At 36.9% G+C, this 24,233-nt stretch overlaps 1 protein-coding gene across 4 annotated transcripts in view; it reads left to right on the forward strand.

The window, feature by feature from the left end:
- The window catches only part of LOC148940562 (SCY1-like protein 2), a 143,056-nt gene that overhangs the window by 104,605 nt on the left and 14,218 nt on the right, over positions 1–24,233 (forward strand). For all 4 annotated transcript variants that reach the window (XM_089104959.1, XM_089104958.1, XM_089104960.1 and 1 more), the window contains 2 exons: positions 4,905–5,135; positions 8,933–9,068. In XM_089104959.1, coding sequence (XP_088961085.1) covers positions 4,905–5,135; positions 8,933–9,068 — 367 coding nt within the window. The remainder of the gene's footprint in view (positions 1–4,904; positions 5,136–8,932; positions 9,069–24,233) is intronic.

A 24,233-nucleotide genomic window follows, 5' to 3' on the forward strand; every position in this document is an offset into this window, starting at 1 on the left:
TTTCGGAGCCCTTCTATTCTCTAGAAAATCAACAACATCATTTATAATAATATTAAACAAATTAGGAGAAAGAGTGCTGCCCTGTTTTACTCCCAGCTTAATATTAAAAAGCCTAGAAAACCTGTTACCAACTAACACGATTCCACTCACACAAATATACATATTCACTATCAACCTCACAAAGAAATGAGGGAGGCCAATTCTAGACAGGGCATCCTTCAATAGCTCTCTGTTGACACTGTCGAACGCCTTGTGGAGTCCAGAAATCCCACATAAAGATAAGTTTTTCCCTTTCCATATTTGTCAATTAATGCCTTTAAAATGAATATTGTATCTACCGTCCCGTACCATGTCCTAAAACCTCTTTGTTCTTCATGTATTATATTATTTTTATTTAACCATTTAGAAAGCCTGGTATCTAGTATTTTCTCCATTACCTTACTTAAAGCAGGGACACGCGCTATTAAACGATAATTCGTGTATAACTTGGGGTTTCCTCTATTAAAAAGCGGCATAAGCAATGGTTTCTTCCATTCATTTGGCTATTGTCCTGAAGTTAACACCTTATTACAAAGAAAAACAATTATCGACATAAAAATTAAAAGAAAATTCTTAAATAACTTTATTGGTACACCATCAGCACCCGCAGCCGAACCTCCTTTTAAATTCTTGAATACAAACTTAATCTCATCATTACTCACTTCCCCTACTAAATCCTAATCATGTTCCTTCATAGGATAAACAACACTCACTGTGGTACATGTTACCTCTTGTATTTCTGAAAAATCACCTTCCGAGCTTCCCATATAATCAGGCCATGCATTGGCATCTTGAGCCACCTGTGTATTTCCTTTTTCATTTCCAATATACTTCCTTATATAACCCCAAAACTTCTTAAAATCTTTATTTCTAAAATCATCTGCAATATCCAGTTTCTCCTTAATCTCAAACTCTTTTTTTTTCCTTTTAATTAACCTTTTATAATATCTTCTTTTATCTTTATATTCGGCTAATCTTAAACTTTGATCTTCAGCTTTGTCACATTCTTTTAAATGACTCAATAAATATCTGACCTTTTCTTTCTTTATCTTACATTCCAAATCTAAATATTGCTCATTTTTTTTCTTTTTTTTAGATTACACAGTACTTCACAACTTTAAATTGATTCATTGAACCCTATAATTATACCTTATATATCTTTTCCATCGTTTTCTAAAACTTTCAACTTATTTGTTTCACGCAACTTCGTAAGCTCCCTTTTAAATGTTTCAAGATCATTATCAGTTGAATCATATCTAATTTATTTTCCTAAGCCCTCTAATCTAAGCTCCCCATTACATAAATTTCCAACTCGGGGAACATCATCCTGAAACTGCCCAGTCTTAACCTCAAGCTTAATAGCTTTATGATCGGATCCAACTAAATCTAGTACATCAATATAAATCGATTCAGGTACAAATTTCGTGTTAATCAGCGCATAATCTACAACACTTGGAGTTGGGCCCGAAAGGCAAGTAAACTCGCCCAGACCCTTATCATTTCCAAACCTTTCATTCGCAATCATCAGACCATGTTCCCCGCAAAGCGCCAGGAGCTTTCTTCCCCAAACATTTATTTTTATTTTTTCATCCTTATTACTTCACATTATTCCATCATAAACTTGGACCAAATATCCTAAATCTGAGATTAATAAATCTGGAATCTCAACCTCAACACCGATGTAAGCATTAAAATCCCCCATCAAAACGCACTCAAAATCACTATAGATTTCTTGGATTAGCAACAGTTCATCATCTAAAATTTCCCAAGTATTTTCTCGACTATTTCTCGAGTATTTTCTCGATATATGGTCTTTGAACTATTTTTAACAAAACAGCTATCTCAAAATTTTTATCGGATACATTTTGGAAAAAAGGGCGTGGGGTGGGGCTGGCGACCTTCCGATGTCTTTTGACGCTTAAAAAATGAACTAGAATTATCATTTTCCAATCAAATGAGCCCACTCTGAAGTTTATACAAGCATTCCTTCCATAACAACCATATATGCCCCCAGGCAATAATTTATAACCCTTGCCCTGAAGACCTTGGGGGGGGGGGAGTGTCATGCTGAAAGATATAATTTCCAGAACTTTCAACGAGTTTGAACAAAATGGCTATCTCAAAATTTTGATAGGATGTGTTTGGGGAAGTGATGGGCATGGAGTTGCCTTCCAATCACTTTTGACTATTAAAAAGGACAGTAGACATTTAAATTCCCAATCGAATGAGCGCTTTTTGAAGTTTCTACGACAACGCTTTCTACAAAAAACCTTAGTGTTGTAGTTATCCCCCCAGAGCATAACTTACAACCCTTACCCTGAGGGCTGTGGGGAGGGGGTTGTCAACCTCAAAGACCTAATTTCCAAAATTTTCAACCACGTTGAACAAATGGCTATCTCAAAATTTTTATTGGATTTGTTTGGGGAAGAGGTGGGCGTGAGAGGGGGGTTAGTTGCCCTCCAATCGCTTCCGACTATTAAAAAGGGCACTAGTACTTTGAATTTCCAATCGAATGAGCCCTTTTTGTAATTTCCAAGACAAATCTTTCTATAGTAAGCTTATATGCCCCCAGGGCATAACAACCCTTGCCCTGAGGGTTGTTGGGGAGTGTCCTACTCAAAAACATAATTTCAATCTGGAAATCAACTACGTAGAACAAAATGGTTATATCAAATTTCTATTGGATGTGTTCGAGGCAATGGTGGGCGTGAAAGGGGTGTTCGTTGACTTCCAATCCCTTTTGATCCTTAAAAAGGGCACTAGAACTCTCGATTTTCAATCGAATGAGCCCTCTTTGAAGTTTTTACGACAACCCTTTCTATACGAAGTGCCTCTATAAAAAATATAATAATAAATAAATAAATAATAAAACATTGGAGCTGTATGGCCTTTACTATAGGCAACGCTATAGAGTTGCCTCTGATTGTCTGAAGAAAGAGACGATCTTAAACCCTAATTGATGTGTCAGTGTCTATGAGTGGATGCTATGAGTGACATTTAAAACTTATTTTTTGTACTAGAGAAAATTTAAGTGTAAACTGTACTCAATCTGCAAATCAACTTGCAAATCAAGGTTGCAATTTGCCACCCTGCATCCAAAAAAAATTTGCAAAATTGTACCTTTAGTTTTCTTTAAAAAAACGATAATATTAGAAATAAAATTTGAACAATGGAATGGCAATGGTTTAGAGTAGATAATTAAGCTAGGGAATACCAAATAAGGATCTTGAATATCCCTAATCAACCTAAACCCTCAAGTTGAACCTGAGCTTGATGGTTCAACCCTAAAAATTATTTTTAGGCTACATTTATCAAATTTTCTCAGAAAGGCTCGTTTCCATTTGCTAGTGGATTAGTTAACAAGTGGCTTTTAGGGGTGATCCACCGTATTAGCAATTTCAGGTTTCTTTGATTTTAATATGAGTCTTTGTGTTTTCTTCACCTTACCAGAATCTTTAGCTCTCAATATGGAACAGCTGGCTCTATTGCCTACCTCTGTGCCTCTGGAGGTTAGGGGTTAAATGCGCAAGAGTACAGTATTTTTTTTTATTATTTTTTTTTATTATTTTTATTATTTTATTATTTTTTTATTTTTTTTATTTTTTTTTTTTTTTCTTATTTTTTTTTTATTTTTTTTATTTTTTATTTTTTTTGTTTTATTTTATTTTTTTTATTTTTTTTTTTATTATTATTTCTTTATTATTTTATTATTCTTTTTATTATTATTATCATTCGTTATCCATTCCTGTGTCCCTGATCGGGTGTCTCATAAACTTTGCCTTTTCCCTAGTGTTTCTTTTTCCCCTAGTGTTTCTAGTGTTTCTTAGTGTTTCCTAGTGTTTCTAGTGTTCTGCTTTTGGACATAAACGTAAGAAGAAAAAAAATATAAGAACTTCAAGTCCTAGGATGTTTTGTAGTAAACACCGTGTAACGGCTAGGACAACGTAATAAACACCCTATAAGCACTGTAAAAATAGGGCAAGGGATTTGACCCATACTACCTAAGAAAATTTCAGAGCAACATTAAAAGATGGTATCCCGTAAAAAAAAAATATCCAAAGAATCCCTACTCCTCAAAAATGGGAAAATGATAACCTTCGATCCGCCACTTATAAATATTTGAAGCGTTTTTTCTTTTCTTTTTTTTGAGGGGGGGGGGTGTTTTATTATTTATGCATGCCTTTACCCTTGCGCTGATGTTTCAGAAACTTGTGCTGCTTTTAAATCCAAAAATGAAATTAAAAATTAAATTATAAGAGTTTTGAACATAATATAACAGCTAGAAAAAGTGCTTGGTGATTGATTTTGGTCTGAGGTAATTAAGAATTTCGAGGATAAACTTTAAAGTAGCATTCCCATGAGACAAAGTTTTCCAGAAACGCCTCTTGGAAAACATAAAAGTTGTGACCTTTTGAGCTCTCCACATCCTTAGAAATAATTTAAGAGGGTTTGTGTTTGATGTTTTATTCTTAAGCCTTTACTTTACCTTTACCCTTGTGTTTCATAAACCTTTTCTGGTCTTATTTTGGATCTAAACGCGAAATAAAATTTTTATACGAAATTGAGAAATTTTTGTAAGAAATTTTCAAATCGACGCATGGTTTATAATGAACACCGTGAATCGGCTAGAATAAGCTATATAGTGTCCTTATTCTTCTCGTAACATTGCTACACTGGCGGTTCCAGTGGGTCAGGGGGGCCCACCCCCAATATTTTTTTCTGGCGCCCTCATTCCTTGTGTTTTTTTTGTGTTTTTCAATTATTTTTTTAAATAAATTTGTCAATTTGGTCAATTATTGACCCCCTTGTCACATTGCCCTCCCCCCTCCTCCCAAGATTTTACTTATTTGAATTAATTTTTTTAGGTTTCTCTGTTATTTTTGAAAAATTTGGAATTTCTTTTGGACAAATCTTCGATTGATTCGGTCAAATGTGATCTTACTCCACTTGTTGCTAGATGTCTTGACCAGCCGTCTTTAGCCGAAGCTTGTCTTGCTGCTTTGCCGAAGCTTTCTTCTAAGTTGGACTTTCCAATACTGCGATCAACATTGCTTCCAAAAATTAAAAAACTTTGTATGGACTCAGACAATCTTTCAGTAAGTAACAATTTTATTGATTTTTGTTTCTCAATTAGTGTAGTCAGGTAGATTCATAAAACAAAATAAGGATAAAGAATACGACATTAAATTTTACAGTCCCTACTGTGGGTGTTGAACTCCGTTTTATGGCCTTTGGAGAAGGAAATACAATGGGGGGAGGAGGCAGCCATCCTGTTTTTTTTGACAGCCTTTCCATTAGTCTTCCCAATATTTCTCCAGGTACTCATTTAGAGCTGGGTCAACCCTGGACAGTCACTCCACTGACTCCCGTTCCAAACCAAATAACCAGTCACACCTGGACTCGAACGCTTATCATAACAGACAAAGGGTTTCAGGTCCAGCGTGCTTACCACTCTGTTAGGTACGTGCTAACCACTAGGCGGTAGATTTATACTACCCTTCTAATGGTGGCCGGCGTTTACTCCCCCGGTGATTACCCCCCCCCCCCCCCGTGGAAAATAAGGTTTACCAAGTCTGAGAATTTTATTTGAGTTTTATTTCCGTAGGGGGAAGGAATTTTGGTACTTGTGTATTGTGCACCACTCACTCAAGTTTACGCTGTGTAAAACGCGAGATCTAACCGGTTTCTTCTTTAGTTTCTTTCATCTTAGCATGAGACAAGACGAAGACAAGTGACAGAACAGATGGGAAATTTAGGCTATATATTTGCACATAAGGGGGGGGGGGTAGTAAAATATTTGGACAGTTGGAAGTCAAAAAACAATTCCTTCTAGGTATGGCCGCTAAAAATTAAATAAAAATAGCAAGGTATTTTGAAATTTTGCTTAAAAAAAAAAAAAAAAAAAAAAATCCCAGCATAAAGTAAATGTAATGTTTCATTTATGTGTTTTTCCAAGCGTTAAGTGTTTTTTTTTTCAGTGACCGATTTTCCAAGTATTAAATACTATTATTAGGTTAAATGTAGTGTTTCATTTAAGTGTTTTATGGTGATCGCTGATAAAAGTTTATGGTATTTGTGCTTTTCATTTATGTTATTTTACTATGCTCAGGGCCATTTGGCTTTAAATACACTTCTCTATCTATCCATCTAATGTGCAGAATAATTGTACCAAACGTATTTTGCATGCAGACCCGCTATACTTTACCCCCTCCCCCCCCCCCCTAATATGTAAATCTGTAGCCCAAATTTATTTCTAAAGTAACAAAAAAACTGGTGTGTTCTCGAATTTTAGACAGCGTAAACTTGAGTGAGTGGCGCATAATACACAAGTACCAAAATTCGTTCCCCCTATGGAAATAAGAAAATAAAATTCTCAAATTTGGAAAGCCTTAATTTCCACGGGGGGTATTTTCCGCGGGCCTAAGAAGATGTGGTTGTATGTAGAAACATAGATTGTTAATGTGTGCATCGTGTTGTCGATTTTAGGCAATTAAATTTGCTCATTTATTTTTATGTTCAACGTGACAACACCGACAATAATGCGATACTGCTCTCAAAAACTTCATAATTTTCAAAAAAAAAAAGTATTAGGAGAAAACAGTTTACTTTTTTTAGGCCTTTGATTGGAATTGTCTATGGATAGTTTTGGAACCCATTTGACTGACAGTATGTCAAAGAACAAGCTCTCCAAAAATATGGTTCTATCCCACTTTCTAGGGCTATAATAAAAGAGAGGTCATGATTTTTTTTTCGGAGGGGGGTTTACTAATTTTTTTTTTTTGGGGGGGGGGGGTATACACAAAAAAAAACTAAAAAAACGCATACAAAATTTGTTTATGTCCATTTTTGTTGCGTTTTTACGAGTTAGACAAACATTTCGGGGGGGGGGGTATCAAACCCCCTACCATCCCCCCCTGGATACGGCCTATGGAAGAGGTCACCAAGAAAGATACAAAGGTTAAACTATTTGAGAAGGTAAAGATTGAAGCTTAAAATCATATACCGATCATGAGTACCGGAGATCAGTACCGATCATGGAGAGGTAATGGGTAAGGCTGTCCCTTCATCTAAACCGGGGTCTTCCACGAGGGCGTTTCTAGCCATGTTGAAGGGGATCAAAATTGAAAAGTGTGCTGGCGGGTGCTTCTTCTGGCATGCGAATTAAGTGGCCAAACCACCGTAGGGTTTTTACGGCAAGCGGACAAGAGTTGGGGGTCTGATCCGTTAGTGTCAGCAGTGGGGTGTTCGAGACGAAGTCGTACCACTTGATCCCTTCGATCCGTCTTAGGAAGTTTGTTTGAGCCACATCTATGGCACCACGAACAGAAACAGCTGCCGGCCAAGTTTTAGCACCGTAGAGAATTACCGTTTTAGAACAGCACCGTTATAGAAAAGTAATGAAATATGTATGACAATGTCTAGTGATTAGTGCATAAACTTATCACAGTAATAAATAACGATAGTAATAATATTTAGAAAAAAATTAATGCATGGAGCGAATTAATAACATAGAAAAAATTAAAATGGAACAAGAATCCCCGACCATGGAAACTTTTTTTTAGGGGGGGGGGGGTATTTTTATTCTTATGCGTATTTTGTTTCACAATGCTACGTATGGTTTTACTATCTAAATTTATTGTTGAATTGTTGTTGAATATATCTATCTACTAAAAACAGACGGCAATGATAATAATATAAAATAAGTAGCATAATAATAGAATAATATTTAAAGTATTCAGTAATATTTTAATGTAAAAAGTATATACGTTCAACATTATCCTCAAAAAGTATGTATATATAAAGTATATATATATATACAAAAGTATATATATATATATATATATATATATATATATATATATATATATATATATATATATATATATATATATATATATATATATATATATGTATATAAAAACATTTAGCCAGGCTGTCCCTCCATCTAAACCGGGGTCTATATATATATATGTATCATTATTATTATTTTATATCTTGGGAACCTGGTTCCAACCATGGGATTTTTTTCCTAAATCTTAGAATTTTAGTCCAGAGCTTATGATTTTGGTTAAAGTGTATAATTTATGAAATAAGCGTCCTGAATAAGTGGATTAGATATATACGATACTATTTAATAATTTTGGAAATTTTCCTCTAATCTTGATATTTTTTTTGCAAGTGAACCTTGGGATATTGTAAGAGGCTCAGTGGCAACCTTGAACTTGAGATTTAGAAAAGAACTTAGTTTTCTGTAAGTTGTTTGAACTTTCTTCAGTTTCGAAAGAACTGAATTCACTATACAGCCCGCATGCTGAAAATGCCTATCGTCTGCAGTGTCACCATTGATTCAAATTTCTAACCCATTCATGCCTATTTAACGTAAGGATACAGCATTTTTAGGGAATCTCCCTATTTTGGCACCCTAAACTGATTTTAATGAATCTTAGTTAGGGTATCTCAGGAGTGTATGGCTAGCTTGCTGCTGAGTATTATGTGGTTGAGCCTATGGTCAGTCCTCCGGTTGAGCCTATGGTCAGTCCTCTGGTTGAGCCTATGGTCAGTCCTCTGGTTGAGCCTATTTTCAGCCCTCTGGCTGACCCTGCATCGTCTGTCCTGCTAGGTGGTCATTGTCATGTTTCTTGGGTATCCCAGGAGTGTATGGCTAGCGTGATGCTGACTATTATCTGGTTGAGCCTAGGTACCGTCCGCACCGACCATGCACCGTCTGTCCTGCTAGGTAGTCATTACCGTGTTTCTTGGGATGTGTATAAAAGTGTTTCTTCCAGAATCTGAAATTCCATTTTTGAAGACGTTAATTGTATTGGCTCTGACTACTAAGCCAGATCTTAGTAAAGAGCCAGTTAAGCTAAATTCATATTATTTTCATTCTTAGCTGAGAGTGCAAGGACTGCTTTCACTCGCAAAGATTTTGGATCATTTGGACAAATGGACAGTGCTCGATGAAGTTCTTCCACTACTTAATCAGCTACCGGGTAAAAACCAATCTGCTATCATAATGGCCTGTGTTGGTAAGTCCTTTTAAAATCCTTCACTATCACTTCATTCGAAACATTTCAGCCCCCCGAAAAAAAGAAATAATTTCGAAGGCCACTCTTATGAGTGTTTTATTTTTCTCCCTCACTCCAACTTGCAAAATTACTTGGAGATGAGAGTAAACATTTTTAGATCCTTGATAATACCAATTTGCTTCCTTAAATCCCTACCTCATTTTCTGAATCTTCTCCTAAATTTCTGTATTCTCCTTTAAATTATTTTGGTGTTAAAATTCCTTCTAATTTAAAGTAGGTATCCATGTTTCAAGCATCACCCGTAATGCTAATGCGTCTTTCCCCTTCCTTATGCTCCTATATAGCTCCCCTTTCTTAAGCTCCTTAAGCCCGTTCCCGTTCTTCAAGGATTTATACTTCCTTTCTCAGCCCTCTTCTTGAATATATCTGTCCAGTTTGATACCCTGGCCTCTCCTGGGAAAAAAGAGCCGTGTGAATAATTGTCAAGCTCCATACTCTCTTCCTCCGAAGAATCCTAGACTAGGAATGCTTGAATGCAGGAGAGGCATGTTGTGCCGCTTTTTTTTAAAAAGATGCAATGACCTCTAGCACGGAAACCGTTTTTGTCAAAAGACCCTCCCCACTCAGATTTCACCTGTCTCAGGCTGTTTCTCAGCTTGTTCCTACATTGTTGGCTCCTTTTGGCTCCTTTTGGCTCCTTTACCTACAAATATTGAAAAACTTTTGTCTCCCACATTAGAAATAATTAACAAAACATCCTGCTAGTTTCTTACTTATTGTTACTTGTACATGTGTTGCCTTTTTTTCTCTACATTTGCTCGTTTTCCTTCCTTTGGGCTTTTTTAATAACCATTTTAATTCTTTCTATATATTAAATAAAAAAAACAAGTTTTTTTCCAACTGAAAGTAAGGAGCGACATTAAAAAGAACAGAAATTATTCCGTATATGAAAGGGGCTGTCCCCTCCTCAGCGCATCACTCTGCGTTATAGTTTGACTCTGTGTCACAACTCTACTTTAGAACAATAAAAAAGTTTAGCGTTAAAAGCGAGGCGTTAAGAAGAAGACAGCCCCTTTCATATGCGGAATGATTTCTGTTCGTTTTAATTTTTAATGTCGATCCTTACTTTCAGTTAAAAAAAAAAACTTGTTTTTTTATTTAATTTCTGAGCGTTTTTCAACTAACCCAGGTTCGAATTTGGGTCACCGTACATGAAAATTAAAACAAAATTTGCGTATTACTTTTGCAGATTTATTCTATATATGAAGGGTTACCCCCTCCTCAATACCTTGCTCTTTACGCTACAGCTGTTAGCACTTTTAAAAAAGCTTCCTATTCTAATTAAACAGCCCCCGTGCTTGCAAAAAAATAAAAATTGGGACAAACAGTCAAACTTCAGCGTAAAGAGCAAGATACTGAAGAAGGAGCAACCCTTCATATATGGAATAATTTTTGTTCGTTTTTCAAATTATGCCGGTAAATCTGGCTCAACCTCTATGAAATATACCCCTCCCCCTCACAGTAAACTCCTCCGTGGAAATTCCATGCAACGATAAAGTGCCCCCCCCCCCGTAAAAGTCCCTCTAGACAGTTCCATCCTCGCTGAGAATCCCCCCTTCCTTTAAAATTGCTTTCGGACGATTCAGCCTTAAAAATTACCCTTACCACTCTTTCATTTGAATAAGACTTTAATCTCTAATCGGTTTCTCGATAACTCCCGAAATGCCCCCTTTCATGGAAATCACTTTCTAGAAAACAAAACACGCGAAAAAAGCCTTCGGATTTGGACCCCGGAGCGTTTTCATACGCAAAATTTGGCAAAGACAATGCAGAACAATTAAAAAGAATTTCGTATAGCATTTCCGTCAAATCTCCCCAGTTTAACATTTCTCCTGGAATATTAACCCCCCCCCTCAGCCACCCAAGCACAATCTCCCAAACCACCCCCCCCCCCAAAAAAAGTATCCTTCCCAACAAATATTATACGTAAGCAATGGGCAAATTTAATGACTTACAGGCCTGTCCCTAGGGACTGTGAGGGGTTATTTTACACCTAAGGACATAATTATTTGGTCTTTCAACCAAACTGAACAAAATGGCTATCTCAAAATTTTGATCAGATAACTTTTGGGGGAAATGGGTGTTGGAGAGGGGCCTTAAAAAGGGCACTAGAACTTTTAATATTCGTTCAAATGCTCCCTCTCCCGATCTTCTAGGACTATTATTTCGATACAACCACCCCTGGGAAAAAAAACAACAAATAAACACACATCCGTGATCTGTCTTCTGGCAAAAATAGCAAAATCCCACATTTTTACACATAGGATCTTGTAACTTCTACTACAGGGTTCTCTGGTACGCTGAATCTGATGGTATGATTTTCATTAAGATTCTTTTAATTTTAGGGGGTGTTTCCAGCCTATTTCAAAAATCAAGCAAATTTTCTCAGACTCGTTACTTTTGATGGGTAACACTAAGCTCAATTAATCTTATGTATTTAGAATCAGCATAATAATTTGATTCTTTTGATGTGTCTATTGATATTAGAATTCCGTTTTTAATTTCGGTTATTATTGAGCCAAGTCGCTCCTTACTTACAGTTTGTTACCACGAACTGTTTGATATTACTGATTTTACTTTACAGGTGACACATCTTCTAGTATTTTGACATGTTTATGACCATAGATGCCCGGCTAATTCCCTACTAGAAAATCCCCCGAGGTCAATTCCCACCGGAAAATTTCACACCGGGAATTACCACCCCCTAATTTAACATTTTTGAATTATTTTTTTTTTAACCTTTATCTTACCTTGCCATGACAAATCAACCTCTGAAAACAGGAAAATAAAAAGAATTGAAAGAAATATAAAAATAAACTGTTTGATATTCTATGACATATATTCTACGTATATTTTGGAATATGGGTGGAATATTCCAAAATCTCTTCTTTTATTCGTCCTTTTTACTTTTCTTCATTATTTTGATTTGTCATAATTTCCTTCACTTTTAGATGTGAGGATAATTTTATGGAGTATAATGTTTTGCATGGGGAAATCTTTCCGAGGTGATTGTCCGAGGGGGACGGGGAGGAATTAGCCTAAAAACTTAATATATATAATAATGGGTTCTAGGTTAATTAGAACCTGATATTATACAACTATGTTCGGGGGCAGGGGGATGTGCTTTTTTGTGAATTGTGTGATAGTTGATTTATGAAGTATATAACTTACGATTTATAAGCTATATGATAATTTATTAACTATAGATTGACGAATTTGATAAAATTACATCTTTAGACAGATAATTGACATGGGATCCGAATTGCAGGAAAACCTCTCCAGGACGTTGATTTTGCCGATGATGTTGGGCTCATAGAAGCCGAGAAGCAAAAGTTTCAGAAATTCCTGAAAAAAAACTCACGAAGAAAACTGAACAGTTCGAACTACACATCAACGCTCCAAAGACTAAAGCTATGTCAATTAACAATTCGAACATGGGAATCCAACTTGGAGATAAAGACATGGAACACGTGATAGACTTAAAGTATTTAGGCAGTACAGTAACTTCAAGTGGCGACCCTGAAAAAGAATTACGCGCCAGAATAGCCCTAGCCAACTCAGCTAAAAAGACTTCTACCAGCCCTGGAAATCCACAGTTTACTCGCAGGAACTGGACCTCTGAAGCCAGAGCAATATTTGTCTCTTTTGAGTTACTCCATGGAATATCTAAAGCTAACTGCGGAACAGGAGAAACTTCTTACCGCCTTTGAAAATAATTCCATTTTCCGAATCCCAAGGACTAGCTGGAGAGACCAAGTCGGCAATGACGAGATCTGTACTCGCACATGCCAACCAGACATCGCCTCCGTTATGTGGCAAAGAAGATGGTGATACCTTGGACATATCATGCGTATGCCAGATCGTAGACCTCCTAAAATGGTCCAATACTGGCTATCGGAAGTCACCGGTCACTAAGAAAGATCAAAGAACACGCTCCGTAAAACGTGCGAACATGACAGAAGAGAACCTCAGACGAACCTCATCCCAGAGTGGGAGAACCTCTACTCAGCGGCCCATTTGAGGTAAAACTAGAGGCTGCTCACCGACGCCCTGTGTACCTCTAAATGAACTGAGGTCTGAGGTAAGGTAATTCTGGTGATTGGAGTGGAAGGATTCGTTTGAACTAAGGGTACTTCCTTAGCTGTCACAAATGGATGCAAGTTCTGCTTTAGCAGCACTTTTTTAAACATTTTCTATATTCACGGACATTATATAACCTGCTAGTTAATAGTAATATAAGAGTATTGTGGGAGGACATCTACGCAGCGCCCCCTTGATGGAAGATTGGAGGCTACTTACTGACGCCCTTTGTACCTCTGGAGGTCAGTAGAAAGGGGGGTAAAGGTCGTGACAGGGCTCCTTATATGGGCATAGCCTCCCTAGGGAGAACACGTGGTTAATGGGGTCAATGACCTAAATTTCCAAAGGTGTCGATGTTGTTGTTGTTGTTGTAAGTGCACGCTTTCAGCGAATGTCAAGGTCAATGTTGTTGTTTTGGGCAAGTGCACGCTCTCAGCGAATGTCAAGGTCGATGTTGTTGTTGTTGTTGTAAGTGCACACTCTCAGCGAATGTCAAGGTCGATGTTCTTGTTTTGGGTAAGTACACGCTCTCAGCGAATTTTATGAGTTTCCAAAAATAGAAAACATCATTTGTTGTTGTTGTTGTTGTTTTTCTCTCAACGAATGTCACGAGTTTCCAGAAATAGAAAACAGTTAGATCACGTGTTTCCTTCTCAGTCAATCAGCGGGCTCGCAAACATATTAGCGACGGAGTGAATATGAGGAAAGGGTTTTATGCTACAGTTTTATTAGTCTGTGAATAGAATTCAAAGGAGTGAGAACAGTTTTGACTTTACTCATCTGGATATATATTTGTAATAATGAGTGGAATGTTTACCCTCCTAGAAGCTGATAGTGGAGTTGATGATAATAATACAAGAGCACCAAACATTGCGGTGGAAATCAAGAAAGGAACAAGTCTATGTCTGGAATGGGATGCAGTATATGCAAGATATGTGATATCCTTGAGCAAATTTAAAATGGAGGATCAATTATGTTTCGCTGCAAAAGTTGATATAGCACATGTGAATAGACTTCAATGTGCTTTAAGTGCATTAGTGAAGCATATCGAAGACAATAAACTATCGCTAATTGTACATGCTCTTTATTATTAATGTTGTTCTAATTAATCAATAAAATTGTCTCGAAATCAAAAATGTTCTCTTTCTTTTCTGGTCAGGACTGACGATTCAGGGTCAGTCAAGAGTCAGCAGTTGGATTGAAAGGATTGAAAAATGGATAAATTTGAGAAAGATAGAATTATATCAAATCTAGTGTTTATGGAAAAACTTTTGATTTTGGATGACGATTTTCTCGAGTTATCTCTTAAACGTAGGATATTCTCTTGTCAGGGAAAACTTGACAATATAATGAGGAGTGATTCTCCCCCATTGGACTATTGTATGAAATTTTTAAAATGTGATTCAAATGCTTATAGTCAATTTATTGATATATTAATTGAAACAAGACATAATCATATCGTGGATATACTTGTGAAAACATTGCCAATGGATTCAATGTAGATGGCTCCTATGTCATTCAAAAAAGGTAACGTTACAGAGCTACTCCTCTCCCCCATTTCCCAGCACTGAATTTATCCGTCAGCAGGAACGATCAGTTTCGTTTTAGCTGTGAGAGAGTTGACAACGGAAACCGAAAAATGTTTTATATATGTCCATTGTGCTTGTACAATCTTGGCAGTTGGACTCAATATGAGAATTGTACAATTATTGATGACTATAGTGAAAAGTGTAAATTATGTAATCCTTGCAAATTACATATAGAATATGCAGTACAAATTAAAGGATGTGATTCATGTATTGAAGAGTTGTATGACTCTCACCCTAGAGTGTACCTGTGTTCCAACTGTCACAACGATAAATGTGATTAGTGGGAGAATGTTTATCCCACTATGATTTGAAAAAACCCCAAACGCGATTTTAGATTATTTCTACGAGATTGGTATCTTCGCGGATTTAAATTATTCTGGGAAGAGAAGTCAGGTCTACGATTTAACTGTTGGAGTAACAAGACAATGTAGTTTCTACGTCATCGCTGTGACGACACTGTCTACTATGACAATAGAACAAGTGATTTTTATCCAGCAGTTATTGATTGTGATTCACCGTTGGAAAATGCTCTGTATAATACTGCTTCAAATAGACCGATTAAAAATCGTGAACTTCAAAATATGAATGTAAATAGTATCATTGACTATACAAAGAGATACGACATGAGTGAAGTTACATTGTACTGTAGAAAATGTGACCCTCACTTTGCAGTCAATCAAGATCAATATACAGTGAATCCAAATGATTTACCAGCATTAGTGGTTCACGACAGTTGCCTATACATCGAAGAAGAAGAAATCGAAAGTGAAGATTTAAAGACATTTTTGTGTATATATATGCATTTTATTAATAAACAAATTCACAAACATTTTTCAAGTACTTTACTCTTAAGGCACTGAAATAAAGACTATATTGGTCCGAGAAGATGTTTTCCCCAAGAAAGTAATTCAGACGGGAAGTTTATCCATGCATGGGTATAAACTACGTTTAAGTATAGTCGTGGTATCGGACCAAACTAGAGAACAGCGCATGGACACCACAGTTGGTAGTCGTTAGATCATACACCCTCTTTCGATTTTGAACAATAGTTTTCCCACTGCTCTGAATAAAGTTGCTGATGTGGGGCGTGTAAAATTTATAGGGTAGGCCAGGAGGAGAAAAAAAATCAATCGTCTTCATTGTTTGAAAGATGTACAGCTAATGACCCGTCAACACAGTCGACGGACTGCTATTAACAACAATCAAAGTATTGTTGACACTTTGAATTTTTCCAAGAAAGTCCGAGGGCAGACAATTGGCTTTGTACTGGGACATATAGGGGTCCATATTAAATACATTGATTATTTTACCGGTGTTCACGGCACTAATTCTAGTAGAAAACTGCCTTCGGGAGTGATTTCCTTATAGGTTTCATATTGATTTAGTGAGATTAGTGCAATACTCTCAGCCAATGGGTCGGCAAATGTACACTCTAAACGCACACTCCCCGTACGTACTATACTCATATCTTGTGTGCCAGACAAATCCAGTACAATGATACCATGTGTTTTAGCAAACATATCTTCGGTTATACCATTTTCAAATAGTTGCGAATCATGATCTAGGGTTTGCATGGTCAATTCATACAATGTTCCATAGGATTTATCAAAAGATAGATTGTAGAGTGGGGTACCGTTTACTTTGCACACAAGAGATGAAAGTCCAAACATCTCGAATCTATGTGGGCATTCAGTCCATGATCCTATTGCACTGGCGCTTTTTACAAATGCCACTGCGAGTTTTGATGGATTTTAATCATTGATAAATGATGAATCGGTGAAGGTGCATGATCCCACTGCAATATGACGTTGATTGGTGATTGTATGAGGAACAAGTAGTTTAATATTATTTCCATTGGCTCTATGTTTTTCCACTGCCAAAGCAACAGAACTCATGACCTGTTGTTTTCGTACATGAAGTATTGCTAAGGTGACGGAGAGACTTACATCGGGGTTGGCAGCAAGTTCTTTTCTCAATATGAAATTGGATGGTGCAAGCGTCAGTTTTATATCCACTTTAACATTGGGCGGCAGCCATTGGGGTATATTAAATATTTCATGATATATTTTTCCAACTAGATGTAATTCACTAGTTGTAGCATTTTTAAGTGCATCTGTACTATCAGTATTAGTAATATATTCATATCCATTGGAGGTGCCTCTCAATTCCTTGTATGACTTGGGTGTCATCAACATCAATTGCATATAGCTTGTATAATTTGAGAGATTGTTGCTTGTGCTCACCAGTGTGCCATTGATGTAGACACTAATTTGACGAAATAAATTATGTAATATACAATTTTCATAGGATATTCCATCGCCCCGAATTGGCATTGTATTATCGGATTTTCGGACTTTCATTTGTAAATCTATAAATGTTGAAGACATGTCCATAAAGTAGTCTTCATTGGAATAAATTTGAAAGTGGATATTATCGGAGAGGGGTTGTTGAGGATAAAATTGTTCATAGTATCCATGCTTGACACTCACATCAACATTTTCAGCATTGAATAGATTCAATGAGGAGGTGATTGAAGTTTGAGCATCCTTATGCGGTAGGTAGGACATCTTAGGAGAAGAAATCAAGTTTTGATCTAACAATTTTCTTCCTGGGACTTCTATTTACGGTATTTGACGGCTTTTCCCTTCTTTTCTTTGACAAGAGGGATGATGTCTTTCGTTTCCATCCAGAGTAGAGACTGATGAGTGATGTATTATTTCTCGACCTTTTTAAAGCTTTACCATTTTGTTTTAATTTCTCGCCAAGGATTCGCGCACTAGACCTAAGATTTTCTGAAGCACTTTTTTTAAAACCTTGCCAGAACCCCAATCTTATAGTTTAAAGGATGCTAAGTCTATTCCAGCCAGTACAGGATATTTTCTAGTCAGAGGTAGTGAAGACCGAAACAGCTTAGCAAACCAACTGCAAAGACAATAGCCAGACATTGAAGAGTGAATCTTTTAATAGTCAATTCCATCGCCCTGTTGTCTTGGGCCAAGAGTATTAACATAGCAGTCAATATCAGGACAAGTGAATACCACTTTTTTATGAGACATCTTGCTTTTGAATGATGGGACGAAAATGACATGTAATCGCAGCCAAACCTTTTGAAATTGCTCTGGGATCGCCCAATTTGGTTCTTAGTGTTAACTGACAGAGTTCCAAATAGGAAGTGTTTACGGGAATATACTGAAGATGCTTTATATTATAGTGATGAATATGTTCTTGATTGGTTTTTCGTTCAAGAACACGTAGGAGGGGGACATTTGAATTACCGACTCTCGACGTTTCCACAAATGAAGCGTAGAGAAATATACAAGTGTCTGTGGAGAAGGCAGGCGGGTAGTCAGCGAAAATGAAATTAGTGTTTCCGGCACTTTTACCATTGATTATATTGAGCTTAAAGCCAAGAACATCCTTTAGGTTATCATTGAGAATAACCTTTTCGTTGGCAATAGGTGAACTAATGTAGATCTTACCCTCCTCCTTTGAATAGTTGAAATGAAAAGCTCCCTTTTTACGAGCGGAAATTCTTTTATTAATAGAACGACATAAATCGTTCATACAGGTGAGTTCCTCGTATGTTAATTCAATATATGGATAATCCATCCAATTGATTTTTTGAATTTGTTCTTGATCACTTGAGGATGTTGGCGGCGGCCAATCATAGGGTCTAATTTTAATTTCATATTTACGATCCTTTTTTAGGATTTCATAAGTATTTTTGAGAATACAGTCGACAAGTGCCACTTCATACTTTCCATTGTCTTTGAATTTGATGGTGGGGGAGAGTTTCGTCCGAAAATCACTTATTTTATTCAAGTCATTGTAGAGAGGATCAGAAACATTGGACATAAAAGTCACATAGAAATCATTGGACATTGTCAATGTCTTCAGCACTGACCCAAGAATCAAAATCTGAGTTGTATCCTAGCCATCGAACAAGCAACTGTTTCTTGCCCCTACGAAAACGAATCTTTAATATCTTTTCAATTTGATACATTTCGCTAGTGTTTTTAACTTTTTGCAGTTCATATTCATAAAAGCCGCCAAGAATTTCATCATCTTTGGTATCTCGCAGTCGATATGTCGTGGGCTCGGTGTCCAGGATTTTGGACACGTTAAAAAGTTCAGTGCTCCATAAATAATTCCCCTTTTCAAAAATATTAGTGGTTCTATTAATTCGAACAGTATCACCAACATTGAATTTCTTCTTCACATTTCTTTTTTCTTTTTCACCATTGGAATATTGCTTTAGAAAAGCACCAAATGTATTTTCACTGCAGTGAAATTCCCGAGGGCTTGAGGTAGACAGGGGTCGATGAGGTCGATGGTTGTATATCTGCATGATTTTATCTAAATCATGAATAAGAGCCGGTGTATTTTTCAGGCTACAATATCTTGAAATTAATAGACGAATCGTTCTTATTAATCGTTCAGCCAGTGCAGCCTTTATCGGGCTGTGACTATGATAAAGTGTTGTATTATATTTCAAAAGAACCTTTTTCACATGGGGATTACCAAATTCACTGCCACGATCCGATTGAATTTTTCTATACGAATCCTGTTCAAGAATACTTTCAATGGCCTGAGCAACTTCAACACCTCTCGTTGATCGTAGTGGAATGGCATAAGCATAGCGACTAAAGACACTGATTGCCACTAGAATATATTTGTACGGTGCATTGTGACGCCGTTGAACTGTGTCTAAAGTTAGGAGATCCAGTTGCATTATATGCAGTGGGACAAAGGCTTTAGTTTGTCGATATTGTTTGCTGCGAAATCTGTGATTCCGAAGCAGTGTGTAACTCGGTTCATTCTCTAGATACTCTTTTGCTTTTTTCAATGTGGTGGCTCCGGAGACAGCTTTAGAAAGCGTTTTGGGAGAACTTAAACTTCCCGCTTCACCAATATTTTCATAGACACCTTTCAGAACTTCATCCATTTTGAACGCAAGCATGTAGTGTAATGTCCACCCCCCTTTTGCACACTGGAGGGTGAATAAATTCGTCTTCGCTTTTGACTAGCAGCCACAGGTGTTGTAAAATCAGTAGTGATAGTATCTTCAAACATTGAATCTTCTTCTTTTTTAAATATTGTTGGCTCTGTTGGTGGTCTATATTCTGTTAGTTTCTTAAGAATTTGCTTATTGCCAATAAGACCTTTGGGAAAATTTGATGCACTTAGAAAGGTGTATAGATTATTGTCAAAGGATAAAAGTCCTTTACGATTCGTCACCATATCACAAATTAAATCAACTAGATTATAACTTTTTCCCTGAATTATAATTCGTTTCCCTGTGCTATCGACTTGAACTTGATGTTCATCAGCAGTTTCCAACATGAGATATGATAATACTCTTTTACTCTGTTCTCGATAGGTCACTGGCAATAGGTTTCCAATTTTCAATACAATTGAATTCAATTCCTTCTCCTTTGATTGCAGTGCTGCAGAATCTTGAGGAGATGTTTCCTGTTTAGAGGGATCAGTGACGGCGGCGGCGACGGTGGGTCTCTCACGATAAGGTTTATGCTTGTCCACACGTCGCAATGCATCTTGAAGTAAAAGGAGTTTTTTGTCATCGGCAATATTCTCATCATTAATGAATTTGTTTAGATTGTCTTCAAAATGTTCGACAGGCGAGAGGACAAGTTCAAATGGTGTCAATTTATAGGGTTTAGCCATTCTCTAGAGAAAACTGTTTACAAGTCCTGCAATTATTGGCAGTAAAAGTGTGAAAAAGTTACCGCCCGCTTGAAGGAGCCGTTTTCTTTTAAAAAATTTTCCCTTGTTTTTACAAGCCAACGCGCGTAAAGTGGAAAGATGTTTCTTTGTATGTTTTATAAAACCTTCTGGCAGTTGAACATTTCCCTCCGTTAAATTTAAAAAAAGTTCAGATATTAGATTAATGAAATCATTGTCAACACCATGTTTGAGTATAGCCTTCCTAAGCAAGGGTTTTGAAGTGCTTAAAACGGAAAATAAATGTAGTTGTTCGTGTAGTTTCTTCAGTGTCATAATGGCAACTAATAGCCTTTTCTACTGTTCACTGGAAGATATACTGTAATTTCATTGTCGAAAATGTCGGTGACTACACGTAGATCCTCGGGCGTGCTCTGATTAGGATCCAGCAAAATGTACCCGTGTGGTTTGCTGGTCGCCTGAGTGTACGCTGACAACAGAAATTTAGGGGCAGGGTCACTGATTGGCAGGTTCACTAGGCGGTGTTCAGAGCAACCAAACCCTGTGTTTGACAAAATTAACTAACGGGGCCCCGTACTAGGAAAACCACTCCCTTCTTTGTCATATGAACCCCATCACTAAATTCTGTATAATAAGTTAACCTATTAATACTGATATATAAATGTGCATTAGCCCTTTCAAAAATATCAATGGATCGAAGCGTTACTGGGTATTTTCCTTCTAAACACGAGAAATCTACAGTGAGAAAATCGGACCCTTCCTTCCCATGTACAGCCCAATAATCTAAATTCGTCTTGGTAGCGTCACGTGCTAGAGGCTCGAATGCTGATATGAGGAAAGCATACCTGAAACATTTTTGATCTGTTTCAAAACAAATCTGCTGGACACCTTTACAACCTACTAGATCTGGATTATAATTTAAAACTGTACCCGTGCCCCTATGCCCCCCTCTTAAAATAAAATCTTTCTTAAATTTACACATATTTACACTTAAATTTTCAAAAAATAGAACTAGAGACCCACTACCATTTTCGTTATAGTTCTCGAGATGCGCTATAATTTGATCTACCAACTCCATGAAAACACCCTCAAAATTTTCCAAATTCGGATAAACCAAACACATCTCAGACTGTATATAATGGTGATATACTTCACTTTTCCCCTCATTTAAATAGAATACGTTTAAAACAATAGAAACCTTAATTGAATCCCTCCCCCACAATTGAATTTGGTTCTCCAGCAGTGCACGAATTTTATCTACATAGGCATGCACAATTTCTACAGGGTCAAACACAAATTTCGCCCCCATTAGTGAATTAAAGGGATCACCAAACGTCGCAGTGTAAACAACTATTGCATTTAAAATTGTATTGGATAATTGAAAGTCTGGAAAAGTTGTACCCCCTCCCCCTCTTGTATATCACCCCCTCCCCCAAGTTGTTCAACAATATTTGCCGAATGTTCCACTTCAGTTGTTTGAAGTGGACTCGTTAGGGTATTGGAGGCTGGAGGAGGAGGAGGAGAAGGGTTCCCTGTTAATTCCCGGGTAAAATCCTCTAAAATTTGTAAATTATTTGGTCTTAGCAAAGGCAAGTCCCCCTCTGAACTAGGAACATTACCTTGCTTAACTGTGCTAGGTTCTACATTGAAATAATTACATAGAAAAGCATCAATATTAAAAGGTATTTCACCAGAGTTAACAATACCATGCCAGTCATTATCGTTGATAGCTGATGTTTCATTGTCCTGAATGTCGTGAAACTCCATTGCCCCTTCAATGAGTTCTTGACATGTTTCTTCTTCACCTGATGACGATGGTGAGTAAGGGACCAATGCTCCAACCTATAAATGAAAAATAGCTTATTTTCAAAGTGTTCAAATCATCCCCTACTGTTTTTAAAATTTGGATTATTATTTAAAGTCATCGCTTAGTAGTAGCATTTGGTTAATTCAACTGAAAGCAGTCAATTTCCAACTTAATATATTTACAATCTATAACAATGCTTTACATAGAAGACGGTAATGTTTTCAAAAAAAAGAGATGGTCAAATATTTAAAATAATAAAGCTAAAATAATTAAGGGCTAGTTTTTTTTTGTTTTTTTTTCGCTGTGCTTTTCGGAACCGCGGGGCATCATACAGCGCTTCTTTGGCCCGCAGCACATCCCACAGCGCTTCCTGCGGTGCTTCCCACAGCGCTTCCCGACCCCACCTTTACATACTGTCCGTCACAAGTTGAAATATTCGCTTAGACTGCATAAGTCGCTATTTTTCTCTAATTCCATACTGGTTCGGTGAACTCATGAGTTTAATTATTGTAACCTGTCGCGAGCGAGTGTTCTGCAGTCCAAGACTGAACTTCAGACGAGGAAAATGCCGGGAACCGTTAGCTTGGTTTCCCCTCGCTAAAATCTATGCAATGGTTTGTAAGCTATTTTAAAACATTCAGTGTAAATTAGAACGCTGATATGTGACAGATGGATAAAATGGAATAATCTCTCTCTTAAAACTATGTGATATTCAATTGTGAAAAATAACATTTGAGTTTCAAAGGCAGTGATTATTAATTGTCTAGAAATTACCTAAAAATATTCACTTATGAGATATCGAAGCAATAGCAACAGAGAAAATATCAAATATTAGAAAAAGAGGAGCGGTTTCTTTTTCAAAAAAATCACATTTCGCGATCACCGAGGGAGGGGGGACAAACTACTGGTGGGGGGTGCGGGGATAAGATCCCGCTGAGATACACTTTTACACAGTGTTGAAAAATAGTGAAAAAGAAAACGCATTGGAAGAAATAGATATATATATTTATATAAGATAGTTTGAGGAAAAAATGCTCACATTTGCAAATCCTGGCTGCACTTGGGTGCCGGATGGTCCAGGTAACGTGTGTTCGATGGCGGACGGGGCGACGTTAATTTCTTGTGCAGCTGAGCCAGCAATGTCATATGGCTGTGCAGCCGGGACAGCTCCAGAGGTCGAAAAAGCATGATGAGAGACAACCTCACGATCTTGCAATGGTGAGGCTTCGACAGTGTGGCTAATTACCCACTTTGTCTGTGGTTTTCTGCCAGGCTGCATTCGGGTATGAAGCGTAGAGCTGGGGGGTTTTGACCAATAAGCATATTGTATAACTGATGCTCTAAAAGGGACTGTTACATCATCATTTGCTCTGTTTCTAGGAAGTGGGGCACATTCTTCATTATTTGCCTTAAAAAGAAGAGAAAAAATTAGTATCAAAATAATCTCCACCTTTATTTTAAAGAAGGAAAATTAGTACCTCCTTCTACAGAATTTATTGTCAGACATAATTCGTCTAGAAAAACATTTATCTCAAAGAAGCCCCCTCCTCCACCCTTTTTCAGCCAAAGCAAAAAGTAAAAATTTAGCGAGAAATATATTAGGCTTAGAAATCAAACGTTTTTATTAGAAAACTTGTAAAAAATAAATCATGACAATCAGTAGTCTATAGCCTTAGGATAGAAATCAATGTTTCTATTTTTACCATTTAGAAAAATATTAAATGTTCTGGTCTATAGGCTTTAAATTAGATAAAAAAAAAGATCGTTAACCCAGCGGCCTATAGGCCTAAATTTTGCAAACATAGGTTAAAATGCTATTCAATTTACACATAATATAAGCTTCATGCAACTCCTAAGGACTTTTATTTCTAGTCTTGCATATCAGCATTGCACAGTTTGTTTTCATTTTACAATGATGGCGATAGA

The sequence above is a fragment of the Artemia sp. Qi Xiang Cuo genome, chromosome 19 (assembly GCF_049724085.1).
Source record: "Artemia sp. Qi Xiang Cuo chromosome 19, ASM4972408v1, whole genome shotgun sequence".
Taxonomy (NCBI): Eukaryota; Metazoa; Arthropoda; class Branchiopoda; order Anostraca; family Artemiidae; genus Artemia; species Artemia sp. Qi Xiang Cuo.